This window comes from Xenopus tropicalis, chromosome 4 (assembly GCF_000004195.4).
Source record: "Xenopus tropicalis strain Nigerian chromosome 4, UCB_Xtro_10.0, whole genome shotgun sequence".
In the NCBI taxonomy this organism is placed as follows: Eukaryota; Metazoa; Chordata; class Amphibia; order Anura; family Pipidae; genus Xenopus; species Xenopus tropicalis.
Genome location: NC_030680.2, coordinates 96226516 through 96248066, shown reverse-complemented (window position 1 = coordinate 96248066; position 21551 = coordinate 96226516). Strand labels below are relative to the sequence as shown.

Genomic DNA, 21551 nt, shown 5'->3' with positions numbered 1-21551 from the left:
ATTATTGTTACTGCGCTTCCTAATACATTTACACGTGTAACTATTACGCCTAAGGAAAAGAATCGTAATAGGCAATGAGTACTAGTGACATGTGTGCAAATATACAGAAACTCAAGTACAATATTACACCCCAGTACCATGAAGTTCGCACAGCTCAGGCGCCCCACCCCCTGCTTCTCCAGCTGATAGACACGCCCGAAGGACCGGCAGCGAAAGGAAAGGTAACTGCCAATCAGCGAGCTGTGGGAGGAAAACAAGGCCCCGCCCAGTGGCTGTCAGTTCGCGAGTGTATGTGAGAGTGACTGAGGGAACTCTGAGCTCCGGCCATTGGGAAAGACCGTGGTAATTGCACTTTTACCGGAACTGGGACCAACATGTCTAAAGACGCAGGCGGAGGGTAAGTGTCAAACATGCCCTCCCCCCGCTGCTATTAAACTCCCAGCACTTCCAAATGGGATTATGAAAGGGCTCGCAATTAGCAGATTGATCAACGCTGCATTATAAGTGTAGGGATGATGTTGCTCTCTCCTGGCTCCTTGTTACTGTCACTGTATTTGTGGCACTCGGGACATCCCATGATCTTCTACTACTTTCATGTCATGCATTATAGGAGCAACAAGGGAAGGCTTTGCTTTCTGTTTGCCCTGCATAGAGGGGACATATAGGTGTCTGACTTAATTGCTATTCAAGCATTTATCTACATTATGCAAGGGATTATCCACATTGAGTTTGTGTTTATTATATAACCTGATGGACTGTTTTATTCTCCCCAGCTTGATTTTTGGGCTGGGATATTTACTAACTGTATTACAAGCCAGGCGAGTGTACAGCAAGCTGTGATTCTTTATTTAATGCTTCTTTTCAACTTTCAGCCACCTAGGCAGCCATCAAAGATCTGACATTCACATCTAGCAGCTGATATTGTGCCTGTGGCCACTAATTAGTGCATGTATCCCTACTTTGTGCCCAGGCTGGGGGCTTGGGCACAAAGAGCAGGAGCACATATAATGGTGCTTATCGCTGGCTGATTAATACCATATGGTTTGGCTGTCCTGGTAACATGACTGGTGTCCCAGAGCAGTCACACTGGAATAACAGGATCATAAGAGAGATCGGGTGGGTCAGCTTAACATCTTGCAAAGAGGAGTAAAACATGGAAAACCAGAGTTTAAATAACAAAAAACAACCAATAACCCATACAAGAGAACAGAAACAGAACAGAAATTAATGATTACTCTCCCCAGGAGCAACTGGGAATGCAATTTCAAGTATCTTAAGGCAACCTGTTTTAAAATGCTGATTGGTATTCAGTTATAATATCCTACTGAGTGTGATTGTGATGGAATATACTGTATATTGTCCACAGTAGGTAATAGATGAATGAAAGCTGTTTCATTTTCTCCTACAATAGCAGGAGCTCAGAACAGGCACACTGTTCCACTCAGTGCAACCACTGAATAGTTGGAGATCACTTACTAACAAAAATACTTTTTTAAAGCAGATTTAAAGGCAGAAGCAAATTGTTTGTGATCTTGAGTCAGAAACATCAGAAACATGGGATATTTAAATAGTTAAGCACTGGTAACACATACAGAATAGATAGATATTAAGTAGGTTGCACAATATAGGCAGAGTTGGTATTGTTATGTATTTAATGATGTATTTAATCACAGGATATTGATAGACTGAGTTTACTAAGCACAAGCACAGACTTCCTGTGTGTAAGTAAGCTTTTTCGTCACATTACAGAAAATCATGTGGTAAGTGTTTATTATGTCATATGTGACTGCTCTTAAAAGACATCAGAATAATAGGTATTTACTTTTGCTTGAGAACAGTGCGTAATTATTATTATTATTAACATTTATTTATAAAGCGCCAACATATTCCGCAGCGCTGTACAATAAGTGGGTTTTATACATTGGACAAATACAGAGTAACATATAAAGCAATCAATAACCGATACAAGAGGTGAAGAGGGCCCTGCCCAAAAGAGCTTACAATCTACAAGATTATTACATAGAGTAGTTTTAAGGAAAAACAAATACTGATAATGATACTGTCACATATATACTTGCACATAGCATCACTTTCTTAGCTGTCTTGTAAACTACTGCAGCCCTGCCATGCTTTATGGCTGCATAAAATATCCCACAATTGTTCCACGCTGTGCTCCCCAGTGAACATCTTATAGAAGAGATGCACCAGCTTGGAGCAGAAGGGTAGTCTTTGTACTTGCACTATTTTCTTGTACAGTAGATGACTTATTTAGTATATTGGCAGCATTTGTAGATGACCAGGCTTTAGGCATTGGACCAAACAATTGCTTTAAGTATTATAGTGTACAGGTTTTACAGGCACCAGTGAAAGTCCTGGACAAATTGATTTTCCATTCTGAAGATTAATTCTGAGCCGGCTGGGGTTGCTAGCCCATTGAAATCAGCTTCAAATCCATATTGGGAATGGCTATATATTAGACTTTTCTAGCTTCTCTGTAGCCATGCAGTATGCTTGCTGGCCAGTTAAAATGATACTTGATGGTTTATTATATAATAAAAATTATAGAAATATGGGAAAGCTGTTTTTTTCCAGAAAAGGTGGCAACCCTAAGTATGCTTAAAATTAAATGGTAATTAGCCATGTAAGATGTCTTTTGATTTTTTAAGTTGTGAAGTGGCAGCTTTATATCCAAGAAAATATTGATCATTCAAAAAAATGAATAGTGCTTGCTGGTAGTAAAAAGTCCCATAGCACAAATATATAGTGATGGAGAGCTCAAGAGTACTTTTCCTAATTATTTTTTTTAGCCAAGTAAATAAAATATTTCCAGCGAAGTTAGGGGCAGTATACTAAACATATATTTCCCCTATTACAGGTATAGGACCCCTTATCCGGAAACCCATTATCCAGAAAGTTCCTAATTGCGTAAAGGCCATCTCCCATAGTCTCCGTTATAAGCAAATAATTCTAATTTTTAATGATGATTTCCTTTTTCTCTGTAATAATAAAACAGTACCTTGTACTTAATCCCAACTAAGATATAATTAATCCTTATTGAAGGCAAAACAATCCTATTGGGTTTATTTAACATAAATAAGGTATGAAGGTATGAAGATCTAAATTACGGAAAGACCCCTTATCCAGAAAACCCCAGGTCCCGAGCATTCTGGATAAGAGGTTCCATACCAGTACTTATAAAATATGTATGCTTTAGTTATTTTCCTGCATGAAACACTGGATGTTCGGCCTAATAGAGCCCATACTACCCCAAAATTGCCCCCTGTGAGTACTTAGCCATCTGCACTGGGAGCTTCCAGTGTAGCGGCCATATTCAGTGATGTGCATAGGCATATTGAGCGAAACCTGTGACACTTTGCTTAGGGGCTGATTTACTAATCCACGAATCCGAATGGGAAAAATTCGGATTGGAAAACGAACATTTTGCGACTTTTTCGTATTTTTTTCGACTTTTCCGTAGCCGTTACGACTTGCACGAATTGTTGCGACTTTTTCATAGCCATTACAAATTTCGTGAATTGTTGCAACTTTTTCATAGCTATTATGACTTTCGTGAATTGTCGCGACTTTTTCATAGCCGTTACGACTTTAGCGAATTGTCGCGACTTTTTCGTATTGAGCGCTCGAAAAAGTCGCAAAATACAGATCATTACGAAAAAAACGCATTCAGACGCTTTTCGGACGTTCGTGGATTAGTAAATGTACCCCTTAGTGTTCCAACACATGGCCGCCTGGTGGGGTAAAATTTTTTGGATGATTGGTGCCCTTCAAGTCCCATTTCTATTCTATTTCCTGTTTGTATGAGCACAGTCAAAACTAAACAGCAGTCCGCTGAGAAAACCTATGTATAATGAGCTTCTCCTGAAAGCTCTTCAACCTGTTGCTGGGGAAGGGAGAGATTTTTTTCTCAGTGAACTGGCGGTGATTTGTTTTAAATGTGCTTATACATTGTATGAACAGGAAGTAAATGTGTCTACTCTAAGGGGCACATTTACTAATCCACGAACGTCTGAAAAGCGCCCAAATGCGTTTTTTTCGTAATGATCGGTATTTTGCGATTTTTTCGTAAATTGTTGCGACTTTTCCGTAGCCGTTACGACTTTTTCGTAGCGTTACGACTTGCACGAATTGTCGCAACTTTTTAGTAGCCATCGCGCCGAGTACGAAAGTTTCGGATTCATTCAAGCTTCAGTATCGTGACTTTCCTTGGGCCAGGTTGGAGCTGCAGAGTGCCATTGAGTCCTATGGGAGACTTTCCTTGGGCCAGGTTGGAGCTGCAGAGTGCCATTGAGCCCTATGGGAGACTTTCCTTGGGCCAGGTTGGAGCTGCAGAGTGCCATTGAGCCCTATGGGAGACTTTCCTTGGGCCAGGTTGGAGCTGCAGAGTGCCATTGAGTCCTATGGGAGGCTTCCAAAATCATGCAAAGTCTGAATGATTTGCCCGCTGTTTACGAGCGCTCAATACGAAAAAGTCGTGACAATATACGAGCAAATCGTAACGGCTACGAAAAAGTCGAGACAATTCGAGCAAGTCGTAACGGCTACGAAAAAGTCACGACAATTTACGAAAAAGTCGTAACGGCGACGGAAAAAAATGCAAAAAATACGAAAAAGTCGCAAAATGTTCGTTTCCAATCCGAATTTTTCCCATTCGAATTCGTGGATTAGTAAATCAGCCCCTAGGTTTCAGATTTCTGCCCTTGATGGTTAAAAACTGTTATTAGTATTGTTGACATCACTATAGTAACAGTTTTTTGGTTTTCTTAAACAACAAAAAGTGCTAAATGGTCGACTTCAGACTATGCACACATATCCTGCTCTGAGAGCCATAAAAATACAAACTGAAATTGCACAGTTGCAAGTGATTTTGACCTTCTCAATTTTTTTTCATAAAAAATTATTTTTGGAATACTTTTAAATGTAAAATTAGTCAAGCAGATGATATCTGTTATATATAAGTGTCACTCCCCAGATATCATATTACAGGTGGGTTACTCTTTGGGTTGGCAGGATACTGTAAATGCACTTGAACTGGGGGCTGCACATTGGACTTCCCTGATATAGGGGGGGTTTGTGAGAGGGTCTTAAGCTTAAGCACTCACAGGTCAGCTAATGTCAGACACAAATTTATGACAATTTTTATGCTTACTTTGTACAGAACTGCTACTTTCATAAAACAAGCTTATACACCCTACATAGAAGCAATGCCAGCCTGTAACCTTCCAGCTGTTATTGAACTCTTTTACTATTAATAACATATATATATATAAAGTGCCAACAAATTCCACAGCCTTGTACAATAGTAGGGTGTGTACACCAAATAAAATTTGCAGTGCTCTATTTTATGAAATTGTTTGTGTGTGTGTGTACTAGTAAAAGAGGTGAAATATGATGTACCCTAGAGAATAAAAAAAGTGATGTAAAAAATTCAAAATGCAAATAAATGAGTAAGTAGCCACTTTAGGCTAAACAGGGTATTGCATGTGAATGTGAAAAGCACCAGTCACGCATTTATATGTGTATAAACAAAACAGTGTGCTTATCTAGAGATTATAGTGGCACTGGGCATATGGGTAAGAGACGCCAAGTTCCAGTGTGGGGTGGTGCAGCCGAGCCCTTGTACTCAAGCTGTGAAAAGAATAAAACATTAAAGAACCATGACAATTGTATTATGAATCCCTGACATCCTTTTGTGCATAGAACTATTTTAGTGAGAGTATTGAAGGTGTTGTGTAATTTTGTGCATTTTTAGAATATTTTATTATCAACAAATATTTGTGCTGAGCTTTTACAAAACAAACCCATCATAGCAGCAATAGGAAGGTTTTCTGTAAATATTAGAACTTTATAAATGGCTTCAGTGACCTCGGTGAAGTGTCACAGTCACAAAGTGTTATGTTTCCTTTGTGATAATTCCAAGAAATATTATGAAAAAGAAGGTGTCCACTCCAGTGCACTGATTTACTGTGGTTTTAGTTCTCATTGTGATTCTGATTTTAGTCCAGCAGTGTATCATTAAAGACTCTAACTAGTTTGCTTTCGCCTGTAGGGTGATGGCATGCAGGATGCTTTGTTGTTCGCAGGAATGACCTGGGGTGATCCTCTGACATTTATTTGCTATAGCCCCAATATATAGGTTTAAAAGTAAAGTAAATTTTTGTGATCTACAGTATTCAGTTTCTACCTGTGAAGTTTGTTCCTAAAGTGACATTTCTGTTTTGGAACTTCAGTAATCAATAAAGTGCAAGTGGTTTATACGCCACGCTAATCTGTGTTTACCAAAGGCAGGCACATGTGGATAGAACTGCCTTAAGACAATTACTGAGTAACATGACCCTATTAACAAAACTATCAGGCCACAGCACAGCTAAGCATGAATATCCAACTGGAAAAACTGGTTTTAAATATAAATGGTTTAAATATATTTTATTTCAGTAATAAAATACATTGAATGATATGGCTAGCATTGTTAATGTGACAAATGTGCCCATTGTTGCATTTGATGTAGCTTTTTTCTGCTAAAGATCAAGCTATACTAAATTTAGCATTCGGTAGCTCTCAAGCTGGGAGTGTGTCAGCAGGCTGCCCACAGGACGTCATAACTGACGCACTGACTAGACTCACTGCAGTAGCCTGCATTTGAGTTATCCCAGTGCAGCTAAGGTCCGGTTTGAAACTGGACAGTCAAGTTTTGCAGGTGTTTTGTTCTGGAAAGGTTGTAAGGTAGGCTTGCGGTGTCAACATTCATATAAAAAATAAGAAATCATACTTTTGTTGCCTTAGGCTCCAGAAGTGTATTCTTCATTTATATTTCCTTTTGACGATACATTTTGGGGACATAGTATGGTCTCTGCACAGTTGGGGACACAGTAAACTCATTTATGCACCTGTTTGAGGCAGTGAGGTATTAGAATATTCTGAGACACCATAAGGAGGCTTTGAATTTCTGAAGCACACAGATTTTTTATTTTATACATTTATTATGTTTAACATATTGTGTAAAAGACAGGAATTGTGCCAGTGCATTATACTCTTTTTAATATAGAAGGAATGTGCTAAAAGTTGTTTTTTGGGATGATTCATTGAAAATTGCTCCCAAAACCCTACTACTTCCTGCTGCCTTCTTTTCCAGGCTGTGCAGGGGTGCTGGTGGCACTCAGCTCACTGCACTCTAGGATAGGAACCAATCGTCACCCAGGCTGACCTTGTAGGGAACTGAACCTGCCTTTGCTTTTATGAATGCAGGGCTGTGATTGGCTATTCTTCCTACCGTGTTTCTGTGCTTCTGACAGGGACTGTTAGAACACACCCACCACTCATATGAAACATGGACAGGGGTTGTAGCAGATCAATGGGGAGCACCAATAAAGGGGCCATTTTAGGCCAAAGTGAAATCAGCAACTTATAATATTTATTATTGCCTACAAGATTAGGGGGATTTTCAGTTATACTATGTCTCCTTTAATATATATCTTTGGGAATAGCCTATCCAAAAACCTATGTCCTATGTTGTAGCAGTCATATTCCATTTCATAACTAATTATTGCAAAGGTTGAATGCAGAAAAAAACAAATTTTTCAATGTCCTTATAAGTTTTCCAAAGCCAATGTTCAGTAAAAAAAATGGTGCACTGCTGATTCCACAGCAGCTGTCTGGCCTTGGCATTAGCAAAAGGTGGCAGCCCTAAAGGCAGCTAATCTGCCAGTCTGGCTAGATTCCATCTTTGGACTAAAAGCCAGCAATGGAGATAGGCAGATGAATGTTTCTCCAGTGATAAGCAAGGGATAATTAAACCAACAGTTTGCGTGTCTTCTAACTCTGGAGGAATCAAAACTTTATTGAGACATTTATAAAGCGCATTAGTATACCATCACAAATAATAAAAATGTGGCATGTATAATAACAATGCATTTTCTCTGAAAAGCATTTATCTCTAAAGTTGTATTTTTTTTTAAAAAAAGCCCTCAGACAGAACATATAGAAGTTTTAGTTTCATTGCTGAATGAGTGGAGTGGAGATCATCTTGCATGCTAGATTGGAAAGAATTTCATCATTTACTGCAGGACTTTGAATACTGTGAAGGTGGTGAGCTATGGTCCAGTATATACTTGGGTTAAGTGTGTTTTCAGGAATATTTACCTAGACCAAACAACCATTCTGGAGGCCATTATCCTCTTGTTTATCTTTCCAGTAGAATAATTGGACTGGTGCAATTTAAGCATTCAAATATGTGGCCATATTGTGCTGTATTTGTTTTTACGCACATATAAAAGGGAAATCTCAAAGAAACTGGCAGAGGGGCCAACATACATTACAATATTGTCATGCAATTTGACCAGTCTTGGAAGAATTTGCAATCATTCCCCTACCACTGTGTGGGGCCACTTAGAAACCAATTTTTACATTATAAATATTTTTCTATATATATTGAGCGAACTTTGGCCATGTATTTATACATACATATGATTTAGAGCCGGGGTGGCCAATACATCGATCGCAGTCCACCAGTCAATCCCCCATGGATTTCTGGTGGGCCGCAATCAAGCCGGGGATGCGGAAGTGCTGCGTGAATGCGTACGTATGCTGCGTCGCAATGGCCAAACTGGCCATTTGTAGTTTCTTGGACCAGTGTTTTGCTGCGTACATGGAGAAACCAAAAGTACAGCAAAGTGTGTATATAGTAGCACTGACAGATTCTGAGCGCTTTACAGAGATTATACATCATTCCCATCAGATCCTACCCCAGTGGAGCTTACAGTTTTGCAAACAATAGGGCCAATTCTATAATTAACCTATCTGCAGGTTTTTTTTTTTTTTTTATAAAAGCAACAGTAAGGCCTAAAATTAAAGCGCTTCAAATTAATTAAATATAATATACTGTTGCCCTGCACTGGTAAAGCTGATGTGTTGCTTTAGGAAAGCTACTATAGGTTATATAAATAGGCTGCTGTTTAGCCATGGGGTAGAATATAAACTATAGTAGTGTTTGTGAAGCAAATTTTATTTGTGCAGGGCAGGGTTGGAATTATGAGTCGGCCTGTCTACGGCGCAACGATGGGGTGCCAGGAAGGTACCTCTCCTGCCTATACCTGTCTGTGTTTCCTTGTCATTGCCCCTGCCACTTGTCAATTGTCAATGACAACCTCCCTAAGTTGTTTTACTCATCATATTAAAAACACATACAAATTGTTTAGATCAAATGATTGTCTGCTGCTGTTATGGCTTGTTTTCCTTGATTAGGAAAGGTTTGACAGTATATAGATGGATTATGTACCTTAGTACATTGCTATTTATATGATTTAGAGAAGTGTGTTGTGTTTTAGAACAGTTTACAATGATTTTTAGTACTTGGGGCAAAGGGAAATTATGTGATTTCTTTTACTGATGCTGAATTTACAACCATGTTAACCCACTTTACACATGATAAACTGCTTATCTAGTTTGCAGAGAAAGAACACAATATCTCTTTAGATTTCTGTTTTATGTATTGGTTGAGATATAATAGTGACCCAACCCCTAGAGCACATTAGAATTCTACTGTTACTATTTTCCTATACATGTCCAGTGTAAAAATAGATTATTCTGAACAAAATAATCCTTATTTTGGAAAATTGTTGCAACTTTTTGCACAAAAACTATTAAGTTCCTTTAGTAAAGCAAGTGTAGATTCTACTCTGTACTGATTCCGTTAGTTCATATAGGAGCAGTGGCCAGCTTCTTGTTATAGCATTCCTAATTTCCAGCTTGACAGGTGATTCCTGTTTTGTCCAATAAAAGGGCCACCTATTGAAAGCTTTAACCACGAAAAGCAAACTACATGTATAGGATCTGTTATCTGGAAATCTGTTATTTAAAAAGTTCAGAATTACAGGAAGGCCATGTCACATAGACTTCATTATAAGCAAATAATTATTATATTTAAAAGTGATTTCCTTTTTCTATGTAATAATAATACTAATACTAATAAAACAGTACCTTGTACTTGATCCTAACTGACTACATGGATCAATATTGGTGGCAAAGCAATTCTATTGGGTTTCCTTAATGCTTAAATGATTTTTAGCAGACTTTGGGGCTGATTTACTAAGACACGAATTCGAATCCGAATTGGAAAAATTCCGATTGGAAAACGAACATTTTGCGACTTTTTCGTATTTTTTGCGATTTTTTCGGCGCCTTTACGACTTTTCGGAAATTATCGCGACTTTTTCGTTACCAATACGATTTGCGCGAAAAAACGCAAGTTTTTCGTAGCCATTCCGAAAGTTGCGCAAAATCTGCCGATTTTTTCGTAGCGTTAAAACTTGCGCGAAAAGTCGCACCTTTTTCGTAGCGTTAAAACTTAAAAGGCGCGACGTTTCGCGCAAGTTTTAACGCTACGAAAAAATCGCCAGATTTTGCGCAAAATTCGGAATGGCTACGAAAAACTCGCGTTTTTTTGCACAAATCGTATTGGTAACGAAAAAGTCGCGATAATTTCCGAAAAAATTGCAAAATACCGATCATTACGAAAAAAACGCAATCGGACGCATTCGGCCCGTTCGTGGGTTAGTAAATGTTCCCCTTAAGGTCTGGTGTTCTAAATTATGGAAAGACCCCTTATCTGGAGAACCTTAATCCATAGTCCATAAAACAAATACTTAAATTCTCTGATTCTTAATTATTCTGTTTAAAAAAGAATTAAACCTTTGCCTCCCTACACCCCCTCAACCTCTAATTGACCATCATAAATACACTAAGGATGTGAACACCTGCCTGTTCAACATCTCATTCAAATACCAAGTTGACCTTCTATTTGCTGCTGTAAAAGCATCTTCTCTTCTGGAAAGTGTATCACTAGATTTGGAACATTGTTGTTAGCCATAAATGCAGTTTGTTTCTGATCAGAACTGGCTTGCAGTTGACGTTTCATCCCATAGGTCAGTGATGTCCAACTTCTGTTGTACCGAGGGCCGGAATTTTTCCGACCTACGTGGTGGAGGGCCGATAATGGAAGCCAGTTTTGACCACTCCCCTTTTTGAAACCGCACCCACTTGAAACCACACCCATGTTATCACATGACCATACCCATATTAATGGTTGTAGTACAGCAAAAACTTGCCATACTCTGCCTGCCCTACCCTGCCTGTGTGTGCCATACTCTGCCTTCCCTACCCTGTCTGTGTGCCATACTTTCACTGTGGGTGCCATTCTTGGCTGGTTTGTGCCATACTTGGCCTGTGTGTGCCATACTCTGCCTGCCCTACCCTGCCTGTGTGTGCCATACTCTGCCTTCCCTATCCTGCCTGCGTGTGCCATACTTTCACTGTGTTTGCCATTCTTGGCTGGTTTGTGCCATACTTGGCCTGTGTGTGCTATACTCTGTCTGTGTGTGCCATACTCTGCCTTCCCTACCCTGCCTGTGTGTACATACTCTGCTTGCCCTATGATGCCTGTGTGTATGGCACACACAGGCAGCCTACAGTGACACAATGCTGGCACTGCTCCTACAGTCTGCACTGTATATTAAAAAACTATATATTAAAAAACTTTTTAATTGAAGTACCACCTCAGTATATGTTCTTTTTGTAGTGTGCAGGGATTATTTGTGGGTTTCTACTCCTCCTGAGGTGTGAACAGGGGAACAATATGGGTGATTACAGCCTGAGCCTGAGGTGTGAACACTGCAGGGGGTGAACAATGCAGAGATTAAAAGGTGTGAACAACACAGGGGATTACATATTTAAACAATACAGAGGGATTACAGCCTGAATCTGAGGTGTGAACCATGCAGGGGGGGGCAGTTAATCACAGTACTGATACCATTTAAAGCTTACACAAGAGTAAGCCATCAAAGCAGCCAGACAGGTGGGGGGCCACACAGAGGGGGGTCGCGGGCCGCCAGTTGGACAGCACTGCCATAGGTAGTTGGATTGAGGTCAGGGTTCTGTGCATGTCTGTCATGAATGTTGAAGATCTAAGGCTTTTACGTTAGTCAGGGTCCCTAGCCCAAACCATAAAATACAGCCCCTGAAAAGTTGCTCATTTTATAACATGCTTAAAGTTAAATTAAAGGTGAACCACCCCTTTAATAAGGATAAGGAAAATCCAAATATATAGGAGAGCACCATAAAGCAGAATTCTGCTAAAATGCTATTTATTTCAGACCAAAAAACACAACATGTTTCGGGCAGTGTGACGCCCTTTATCAAGTGTAAGTATTACTTAAACAAGGTGAACCATTTAAACCATAACTCCACCCTCTGTGTCCATTGATTGGTATTCAGAAGTGTCCATCAAAAGTCAAATTTTTCTCATGTGTTGCTTGTTTTTCCTTGCCATTCATTCCAATTTTAACATTGTGTTTCATCAATAACATCGATTTTAAATCTGTGAAAAGTTCATATACTAAACTTTAGAAGTACAATTACAATATAGATGGTCCCCAACCACCCTACACCATATAGAAATTATTAAAAACAAACATAAACTGGCCAGAACATCTCATATCCAGTGTTATATTACTACACAGTTTAAAATACATAGATCATTGATTGATAATGAAGGATATGGAAAATGTTGAAATCACTGGGGGGTATCAAAAGTTAGGCACCCCCCAATAATTATAGTTACTTACCTGACACCCCGGGACAGTGCTCCTGTTAGCAGAAAACCTGCCCATGGGTTCTTCTCAGCGAGCACCACTAAGTGATCCTCTTCCTTCCGGGGTTGCAAATAAAGGCAAAGAGGAAGAGAATGAACAGGAACAGTGGCCTGGGTAAATACCTAAATGCCTAAATTTAATTATCACACTAGATGTAAGGTACATTTATTTTGTGCTTCTAGTGTTTTGGTCTGGGGCTACATAATCCTCTACATCCTCTGTCTACCTAAAGGTGCTACCTCTGCAGAGTGCTGTGGCTGGGGCAGAGTATACCATAAGGACAATCAAGCAGGCTAATACACCCTTTTAGTCACTGTGTGGGAGTGTTTGTACAGTGGTTTAAAAAGGCATGCCTCACCTGTGGTTAGACTATTGGATTCCGATTATGTTCAGCTCCCATAGCTATGAGGAGGCCCAAACAACTTGCAGTGGGCAACTAGGTAACAATCAAACTTTCAAACTGGTGCTTTTTAGGTATTGCTGAAATACATATTTCAACATGCCTTGGGTTAATAAGGGTGGAGTAAATGAGAACCATGGCAGAGCTTCCAGCAGAAATCAAATGAGGTGAGAAAAATGCTTTTACAATTCATAAATTTTCAGCTTTATTTTCTTAATTTTTTATTAAATTCTGCTCTGATATTTGTTCTTTAGCATTTTTAAATGTTGTGTGGCCCTCATCATTCTTCTTAAAAAGACACATAAGAGATTTAAACTAACCAATAGCCAATAAATATTTTCTATAATTGGATAAGCTGTGCTGCATCAATAGGACTGATTGGTTACTGTGATTTACAGGGCAGCTTGTGGTTTTGCCTACAAAAGCTAGAAATGTTAGATGTTTAGTAATATTCTCCACTGCTATAGCCTGTTGTAGAACCTCAAGTAAACTGTAAACTAAAGCACCATAACCTCATAAAGTCTTTGTTTAGCTCTCATACTAAGCACATCTCCAGTTTGCACCAACAGTGTGTGCTCATGCATGTGTATTGAGCCCCTACAGCAGCCCCAGGCACACTGGCAATCTACAGAGCCCTTGCATGCAAGGAAGGCTTGGCCATGAACAAAAAGACATTGATCTACTCATTCTCAGCATCCAAGGGCAGCTATACCTCAAAGCTTGTACAGTAAGCCTGTTGTATAAGTTACACAAGTTGTAACCCATTGCTTTCTTGGCCTTTAGCTGCCATTTATAGTTATGTTTAAACCCCGCAAGTCATGCAAATACAGGATATACAGGTATGGGATCCCTTATCCGGAAACCCGTTATCCAGAAAGCTCCGAATTACGGAAAGACCGTCTCCCATAGACTCCATTTTAATCAAATAATTTAGAGTTTTAAAACTGATTTCCTTTTTCTCTGTAGTAATAAAACAGTACCTTGTAATTGATCCCAACTAAGATATAAATAATCCTTATAAATAATCTCTAATGACCCAGAACGTATAGCAAATGTGCAAGTGGTTGAACCCCTGGGTAATAGTGACCATAATGTTATTTCATTTGATGTTTGGTGCAGGAAACAAATTTACACGGGGGCAACAAAGACAATGAATTTTAGGAAGGCAAATTTTAGCTCCTTAAGGGCAGCGCTTCAGGGCATAGATTGGGGCATTATGTTTTCTGATAAAAATACAGAGCAGAAATGGTTGTCATTTAAAATGATATTAAATCATTACTGTTCTCAATTCATTCCATTAATAAGAAAAAGTAGAAGTGTTAAGAATCACCCTATGTGGCTTAACTCTGAGGTAAAGAAGTTAATAGGGAAAAAAAGGAAAGCTTTTAAGAAATATAAGTCAGAGGGGACAGTAGCTGCGTTTAATGAATATAAACACTATAACAAGTGTTGTAAAACAGCAATCCGGAAGGCAAAGATAGAAAATGAGGAGCGCATCGCGGCCGAGGCCAAGACTAACCCCAAAAAGTTTTTTAAGTATATTAATAGTAAAAAGATGCAGGTTGAGGGTGTGGCCCCATTGAGTTATAATAACAATATGGTTACAGCGGATACAGAAAAGGCAGATGTGCTTAACCAGTTCTTTTCTTCTGTGTATACAGTAGAGGAGCCAGTGGGCCAAGTCCCACCCAATAGCTTCACTGTTGCCTCAGCTCCAACTATACAGTGGTTGGCACAGGATATGGTGCTTAAAGGGTTACACACGATAAATGTAAACAAGGCACCGGGGCCAGATGGAATACACCCTCGGGTACTGAGAGAGCTAGGGGCAGAATTGCAGTGGCCCTTGTTTCTGATATTCTCAGACTCGCTCTCATCAGGTATGGTACCTAGGGATTGGAAGAAGGCGAATGTCACTCCCATATTTAAAAAGGGAGTAAGATCTCAGCCTGGCAATTATAGGCCTGTAAGTTTGACATCCGTGGTGGGCAAGTTATTTGAAGGCTTGTTAAGGGATCACATTCAAAATTATGTAGTGGAGAATGGCATTATGAGCAGTAATCAGCATGGCTTTATGAAGGACAGGTCATGTCAGACCAATTTAATTGCTTTTTATGATGAGGTAAGTAAGAAGCTGGACAGTGGGGATGCAGTAGATATAATCTATTTGGATTTTGCCAAAGCATTTGATACCGTTCCCCACAAACGACTGCTTTCTAAGCTAAGGTCTATTGGTCTTAGTGAAGTCGTTTGCACATGGATAGAAAACTGGCTACAGGATCGGGTACAGAGGGTGGTTGTTAATGGCACATTCTCTACTTGGAGTAAGGTTCTCAGTGGGGTCCCTCAGGGTTCTGTACTGGGTCCACTTTTGTTTAATTTGTTCATAAATGACTTAGGGGAGGGTATTATGAGTAATGTATCAGTGTTTGCAGATGACACAAAACTCTGCAGACCAGTCAATTCTATCCAGGATGTGACATCCCTGCAGCAGGATCTTGACCAACTGGCAATCTGGGCAGCTAAGTGGCAGATGAGATTTAATGTGGATAAATGTAAGGTCATGCACCTGGGATGTAAAAATATGCAAGCCCCGTATACCCTTAATGGGACTGCACTAGGCAAATCCATAATGGAGAAGGACCTTGGAGTCCTTGTAGATAATAAACTTGGCTGTAGCAAGCAATGCCAGGCAGCAGCTGCAAGGGCAAACAGGGTTTTGAGCTGTATTAAAGGGGGTATAGATTCACGGGAGGAGGGGGTTATTCTTCCCCTTTACAGAGCACTGGTAAGGCCCCATCTAGAATATGCTGTTCAGTTTTGGTCTCCAGTGCTCAAACGGGACATTATTGAGTTAGAGAGGGTCCAGAGAAGGGCAACTAAGCTGGTAAAGGGTATGGAAAGTCTCAGTTATGAAGAAAGACTGGCCAAGTTGGGTCTGTTTACACTGGAGAAGAGGCGCTTAAGAGGTGACATGATAACTATGTATAAATATATAAGGGGATCATATAATAACCTCTCTAATGTTTTATTTACCAGTAGGTCCTTCCAACGGACACGAGGGCACCCACTCCGTTTAGAATTCCCTCCCCGAATCAGTCGTACTGGCTGATACATTATATAGCTTTAAGAAGGGGCTGGATGGATTCTTAGCAAGTGAGGGAATACACGGTTATGGGAGATAGCTCTTAGTACAGGTTGATCCAGGGACTGGTCCGATTGCCATCTTGGAGTCAGGAAGGAATTTTTTCCCCTCTGAGGCAAATTAGAAGAGGTTTCAAATGGGGTTTTTTGCCTTCCTCTGGATCAACTTGTAGTTAGGCAGGTTAGGTATAGGCATTATGGTTGAACTTGATGGACGTATGTCTTTTTTCAACCCAACTTACTATGTTACTATGTTACTATGTTATTGGATGCAAAGCAATCCTATTGGGTTTAATTAATGTTTTATTGATTTTTTAGTAGACTTAAGCTATGGAGATCCAAATTATGGAAAGACCCCTTATCCAAAATACCCTTGGTCCTGAGCATTCTGGATAACAGGTTCAATACCTGTACCTGGTAAAAGAATACACCAGGTGTTTAAACTCTGAAAGAACCAGCAGCCAAAAGGAAGACCTTATTATACAACTACCGCACCTCAACCCCTAGCATTGTGTTTTGTCGTTCTGGTGTAGCACTTTGCGTCATCTCTTTTGGTTTCTACTGATCTATAAAGAGCAGTACATGACTGCTTCCTTCATGTTACTATAGTGACAGTTTGGGATAGATTTAACCTCTGTATCCTAAATTAAAGCTACTGTATTATCCAAAACCCTGTAAAAAGGCAGAAGTTCAAATTAACAAAGTACTTACTAACTTAGGTACTAACTTGCTTCAGTAGAGAAAACCATATAGACCTATTGGATCTTAGTATTGATAAGTCTACTGCAATTTACAATTTTTTTATCCACCCCTTACGTTAGAAGTAGAAAGAATTGTCACACTTTCTTCCATGACATGTGGAAGTAAGTGAATCGTTCACACTTTTAAATAAGCATTCTCATTTTGGGGGAATTCTTAACATATAGAGAATGTAGTGGCTTTTTCTTTTGTACTGTAATAAGTTACTATACATTTTTAGAATTGAAGCTTGACAAGATTATACTTGGTTAAAATACAAACATTATTGATTTTTTGAAAGCTGTGATTGCTTGGTATAAGGAAAGAATCATTTAAGCCCAAGGCAAACCCCAGCCTTATCTACCCCCACACTCTCTGCTTAGCAACTCCTCTCACTCTCTTCTGCTGGTCCCTACTCCCGGGATATACTCTCTTTCCTACCCTCTCGGCACTTCCCGCTGCTGATGTTGATAGCAGGCTGCAGAGATATGGGCCATCATCCCCACTGTTGCATTCTAGACATGTGCCCCTTCTGCCTAGCTGTTGTCTGGCTGCAGCTATCAGTACCTTAAATTCAGCTGGTAGGTTTAACTCTAAGGCTTTGTGTACAGGCTGCAAATCACATTGAAAAGGTTGTCTGTAAAGTCTAGATAAAGTTGATAAATCTTAATAGCTTTGTTACAAAAACAATAAGGATTTTTAAAGCACAACCATAGAATGGGTTAGCTGATCTAATGATTACCAATTTCAAGCTGAGAAAGAGCTTGCTATGATTTGCAGCTAAATCACTACCTCTTTATTCTTGCATTTGTAATTGTTTATTTTTTACATAAATCCATGCAAAATTATTCTTAAATATTTTAACTTTGTCTTTTTGCTTTATAGGCAGATGAATTCAAACCTAAAAACCTCTCTTTCTGAATGTATGGAGGCCCTTGACTTATTTCTAAGCAACAACTTCCAGGAGGCATTGGACCAGCTTCGGGCAAAGTAAGAAAAATTATCTTAAACCTTGCTTGAATAAACATGATTATTAATCACTGCAGTGACAAAATAAATATTGTAATAATGTCATAAATCTGGAGCGCACACTGTAAATTGTCAAGTGTAGAAGTGTTTGTAATGATTCCCTATTTGGACACATAATGTTACGAGAAGTTGTATTGGGCTGCAGATATATACTGTGTGTGCTAGTTTACCTTCAGAACTAATACATGTTCTAATACATGTTACCATACCAAGACTAAATAAGAGTAGTTGTGGCATGTAGCCACTGAGGCCTGTGGAAGCTTTGACAGAGAATTCAGTTTCAGTGGAGGATGTTTCATTAAAGGTAGATTATAGTATAAATAGCGACATAGCACTGTGTATCCACAAGCTTGGGCAAAGTAGGTATATCTGGTAAGGAATGTAGATTCTAATAGTATTTGAACATTATATTAATACCATAATTTATAGTAGAATGCCTCTCGGCTAGGATTTACTTGGAACTATACCCACAAAGAGTATAGAATAGACTGAAATAACATCACACTTTGATGTGCACACATTTATAAATAGCTCTGATTTAGTTTTATAAACTTTATAAAATAGGCATTTTAATTTATTGCCAAGTTTTACACTTTATTTGCTGTAAAATTATTTACGCATCTAAATCAATATGACCAAGATGAAAGTGCAATTGATATATAACTTGCCCATGCAAACTACTATCAGAATTAGTGATGTACGGGGCTGACACACAACCCACAGGACCTGTGGGATTAACCTTGGATAAGGCGGGTTAGGGTTGAAATTTGGGCGGCCATTGCTGCTTTGGGTTGGGTGCAGGTCAGACTGGGGAAGTGCACTCTTTATCTGCTCCCAAAGCTTCCCTATCTGAAAACCTAAGGTGCACACAAAAGTAGCACATAGAGGGAGGGCCTACAATGGCAACAAGTTAATCCTGACCCGTGCATCTCTAATCAGAATAGGTTAGAAAAGCAGCAAGATGCTTATCACACACTTGGCCAACAAGTAGCCTACACCCATGTAAGTCTTTTAAATGCTACTTTCTTTTGTCAGAACGCAATATTTATAGGTATTCTAAGAACTGCTCTTGAGAACTGTGGAGCAATTTTGTTTTTTTTTTTTATGCAGCCACTGAATATTAAAGGTTGGGTGTATAAAGTTTTTTGAAAACTGAAGTTTTATTGGAAAAGTAGTACAGACATGCAGAAAGTTACCAAGGCACAACTAGTAACCCAATGTGGCTGTTAATGTCAGGCAGAAAATCGGTGAATGCAAGGCAGGCATAAAATGTCAGTTTCCTTGTGTCATATGAAGCATTGTGCTTTTCATGAGTCACATCCCGGCAATCAGTTAATTGTTGTAACCTATGGTCTCTAATATGGGGCTTTTACAACTAAATTATTGTAATGCTCTCCTCACATGAGAACAGGAGTTAATGAATTCTGCACCAGAGATGTCTATCTTGGGTTTCTCTGCTAATGCTGAATTGTCAGCAATTGACTGAGCGCTTTTTTTTGTTCTGATCTTCATCATGATGACATGTTTTGTCTAGATTTCTAGCATTTGTTTGTTGCACCAATTTGAATGTCTTAGTTTGTCTGATTCACATAATTTTATGCTATAGAGAAAGCAAAGTCATAAATTAACCAGTTCTAATTCAGAAGTGCTGCCCTAAGGCAGTGATTTATCCCTGTCTCTACCTCATGTGTGTCGCCTGGCATCTAGTTTTTTGAATATTTTGTACCACTGCAGGACAATCTAGGTTTTTGTGAAAATCCACTTTTGTTACAAGACATAGGATTTTAGATAATTGCAAAATAAAAACAATTACATAATATACAGAAATATATGATTAACATATTTTATTATATGCTCAAAATACAACTTATTGTAGTGTACCAGTAGTAACTATGTAGAGTTTTATTGAAATTTCTGATCTGAATAGATAAAAAAAAAAAAGCAGCATCAAACCAAGCCTCCAAAGCCCCACAACATTAATAAGCATACTTGAGATTGCAAGACTACAAAAGCCCCAACAGGCAGGTGACCCTAGAAAAGCATATATTTTTGGTTGGGTAAAAGATTAGGTCAAGCCTTTTTTTTTTTTTCTACTCCAAACTACCAAACACTAAATCTGTAAATCTTTGCTAAAATTAAAGTTTGTTATGGGACCACGTTTCCCTACTTTGCTCTTGCTTAGTGCTGTGGGATGTGTCTGGACTGCTGAACTGTTTTTGAAAGAGAGCTGAAAACTCCTGGCCCATAATTGAGGTAGATTACAGTATAATGTACAATCTGTGACAGGCAAAGCCCTTCCTACAAAGATTGTAAGTGTTATGATCTGTGGCACATAAGCGGTTAGCTAAGAAATGCATTTAAGATAAGTCAGTCCAATCCATCAAGTTTTACTGTGTGTGCAGAAATTCGGGATGCACCGAATCCAGGATTCGGTTCGGGATTCAGCCAAGAATTGGCCTTTTTCGGCAGGATTTAGGGGATTTCATCAACTACAGTGCATAATACCATTAAATATTCAGAGAATCCAGAGAAATCTCTGTATGCAAGGGTCAAAGATGAAAGCCAATATTGGATGGCCATGATAGTCATGCCCTCAGACAGCACTGCATTAACAACAGACACAATTCTGTAGTGAAAATCTATGAATGGGCTCAGAAAATACTTCTGAAAACCAGTGTGTCTGGACACAGTTCGCCTTTGCATCCACAAAAGTGGGTTAAAACTCCTATAAATGCTTTCTTCTTTGCATGGTAAACATGGTGAAGAAACACTGCTACCTCTTTTGTGCTAAATTTAATTTACAATGGATTGGGGTTGAAGTGTAAAACTGTCTTTGGTCTGATGAATCAAAATATTAAAATTATTTTGGATCTCATGGATGCTTTGTCCTCTGGGCTAAGGAGGACAAGGACCATCCAGCATCAGGATGGTCCAGCAAGGACCATCGGCACACAGTTCAAAAGCTCTGTGACGCTATGGGGTTCTTGCTTGCACAGCCGGAGAAGGCACCATTAATGCTGAACAATACACATGGAGCAACACATGCTGACATCCAGACATCCATTTCAGGGAAGGCCTTACTTATTAGTACTAAACTGGCCTGCCTGTAGTCCAGACCTGTTATCCACTGAAAACATTTGGCTCATTATGAAAGAAAAAACATTACAAAAGTTAACCCCAAACTGTTGAGCAGCTGAAAACCTATTTCAGGCAAGAATGAGACCAGTGGACCCCCCCCCCAATTTCTTTACGGGACCCCAAGCAGGGTAACTTGCCACAGATCCCTGATCCCTGATGACGGATTGTACTTTATTCCTTGACCATGTTATTGGTCCATGGGTACCCTGGCTGGGTACACAGGTAAAGTGTGAGCGCTGGTTGAGCATGAGTCTGCACAGGACTTGCACATTTTAGTGACCTTTTTAATATGCTGTTATTTAATTATATTTGGTTACTCTCTTCAAAAGCACAACACACACACATTTACAAACTGTGTATCAAGTTGATCTCTATATACACCAATGAATGACAGAGGAAGGGGATACTTATATGCATGATGGTCTGTGAATTATCACTTG

The 21551-nt window shown here is 39.3% G+C and overlaps 1 protein-coding gene across 1 annotated transcript in view; it reads left to right on the top strand.

Moving 5' to 3' along the window:
• Positions 1 to 269: 269 nt before the first annotated feature.
• ttc39a (tetratricopeptide repeat domain 39A) overlaps positions 270 to 21551 on the top strand; it is a gene marked incomplete at its 3' end in the record, with an annotated part of 41647 nt that continues 20365 nt past the window's right edge. Inside the window, 2 exon segments of the mRNA NM_001016774.2 lie at positions 270 to 397; positions 17830 to 17934. Of these exon segments, the coding sequence (NP_001016774.1) occupies positions 375 to 397; positions 17830 to 17934 (128 nt within the window). The 5' untranslated portion in view covers positions 270 to 374.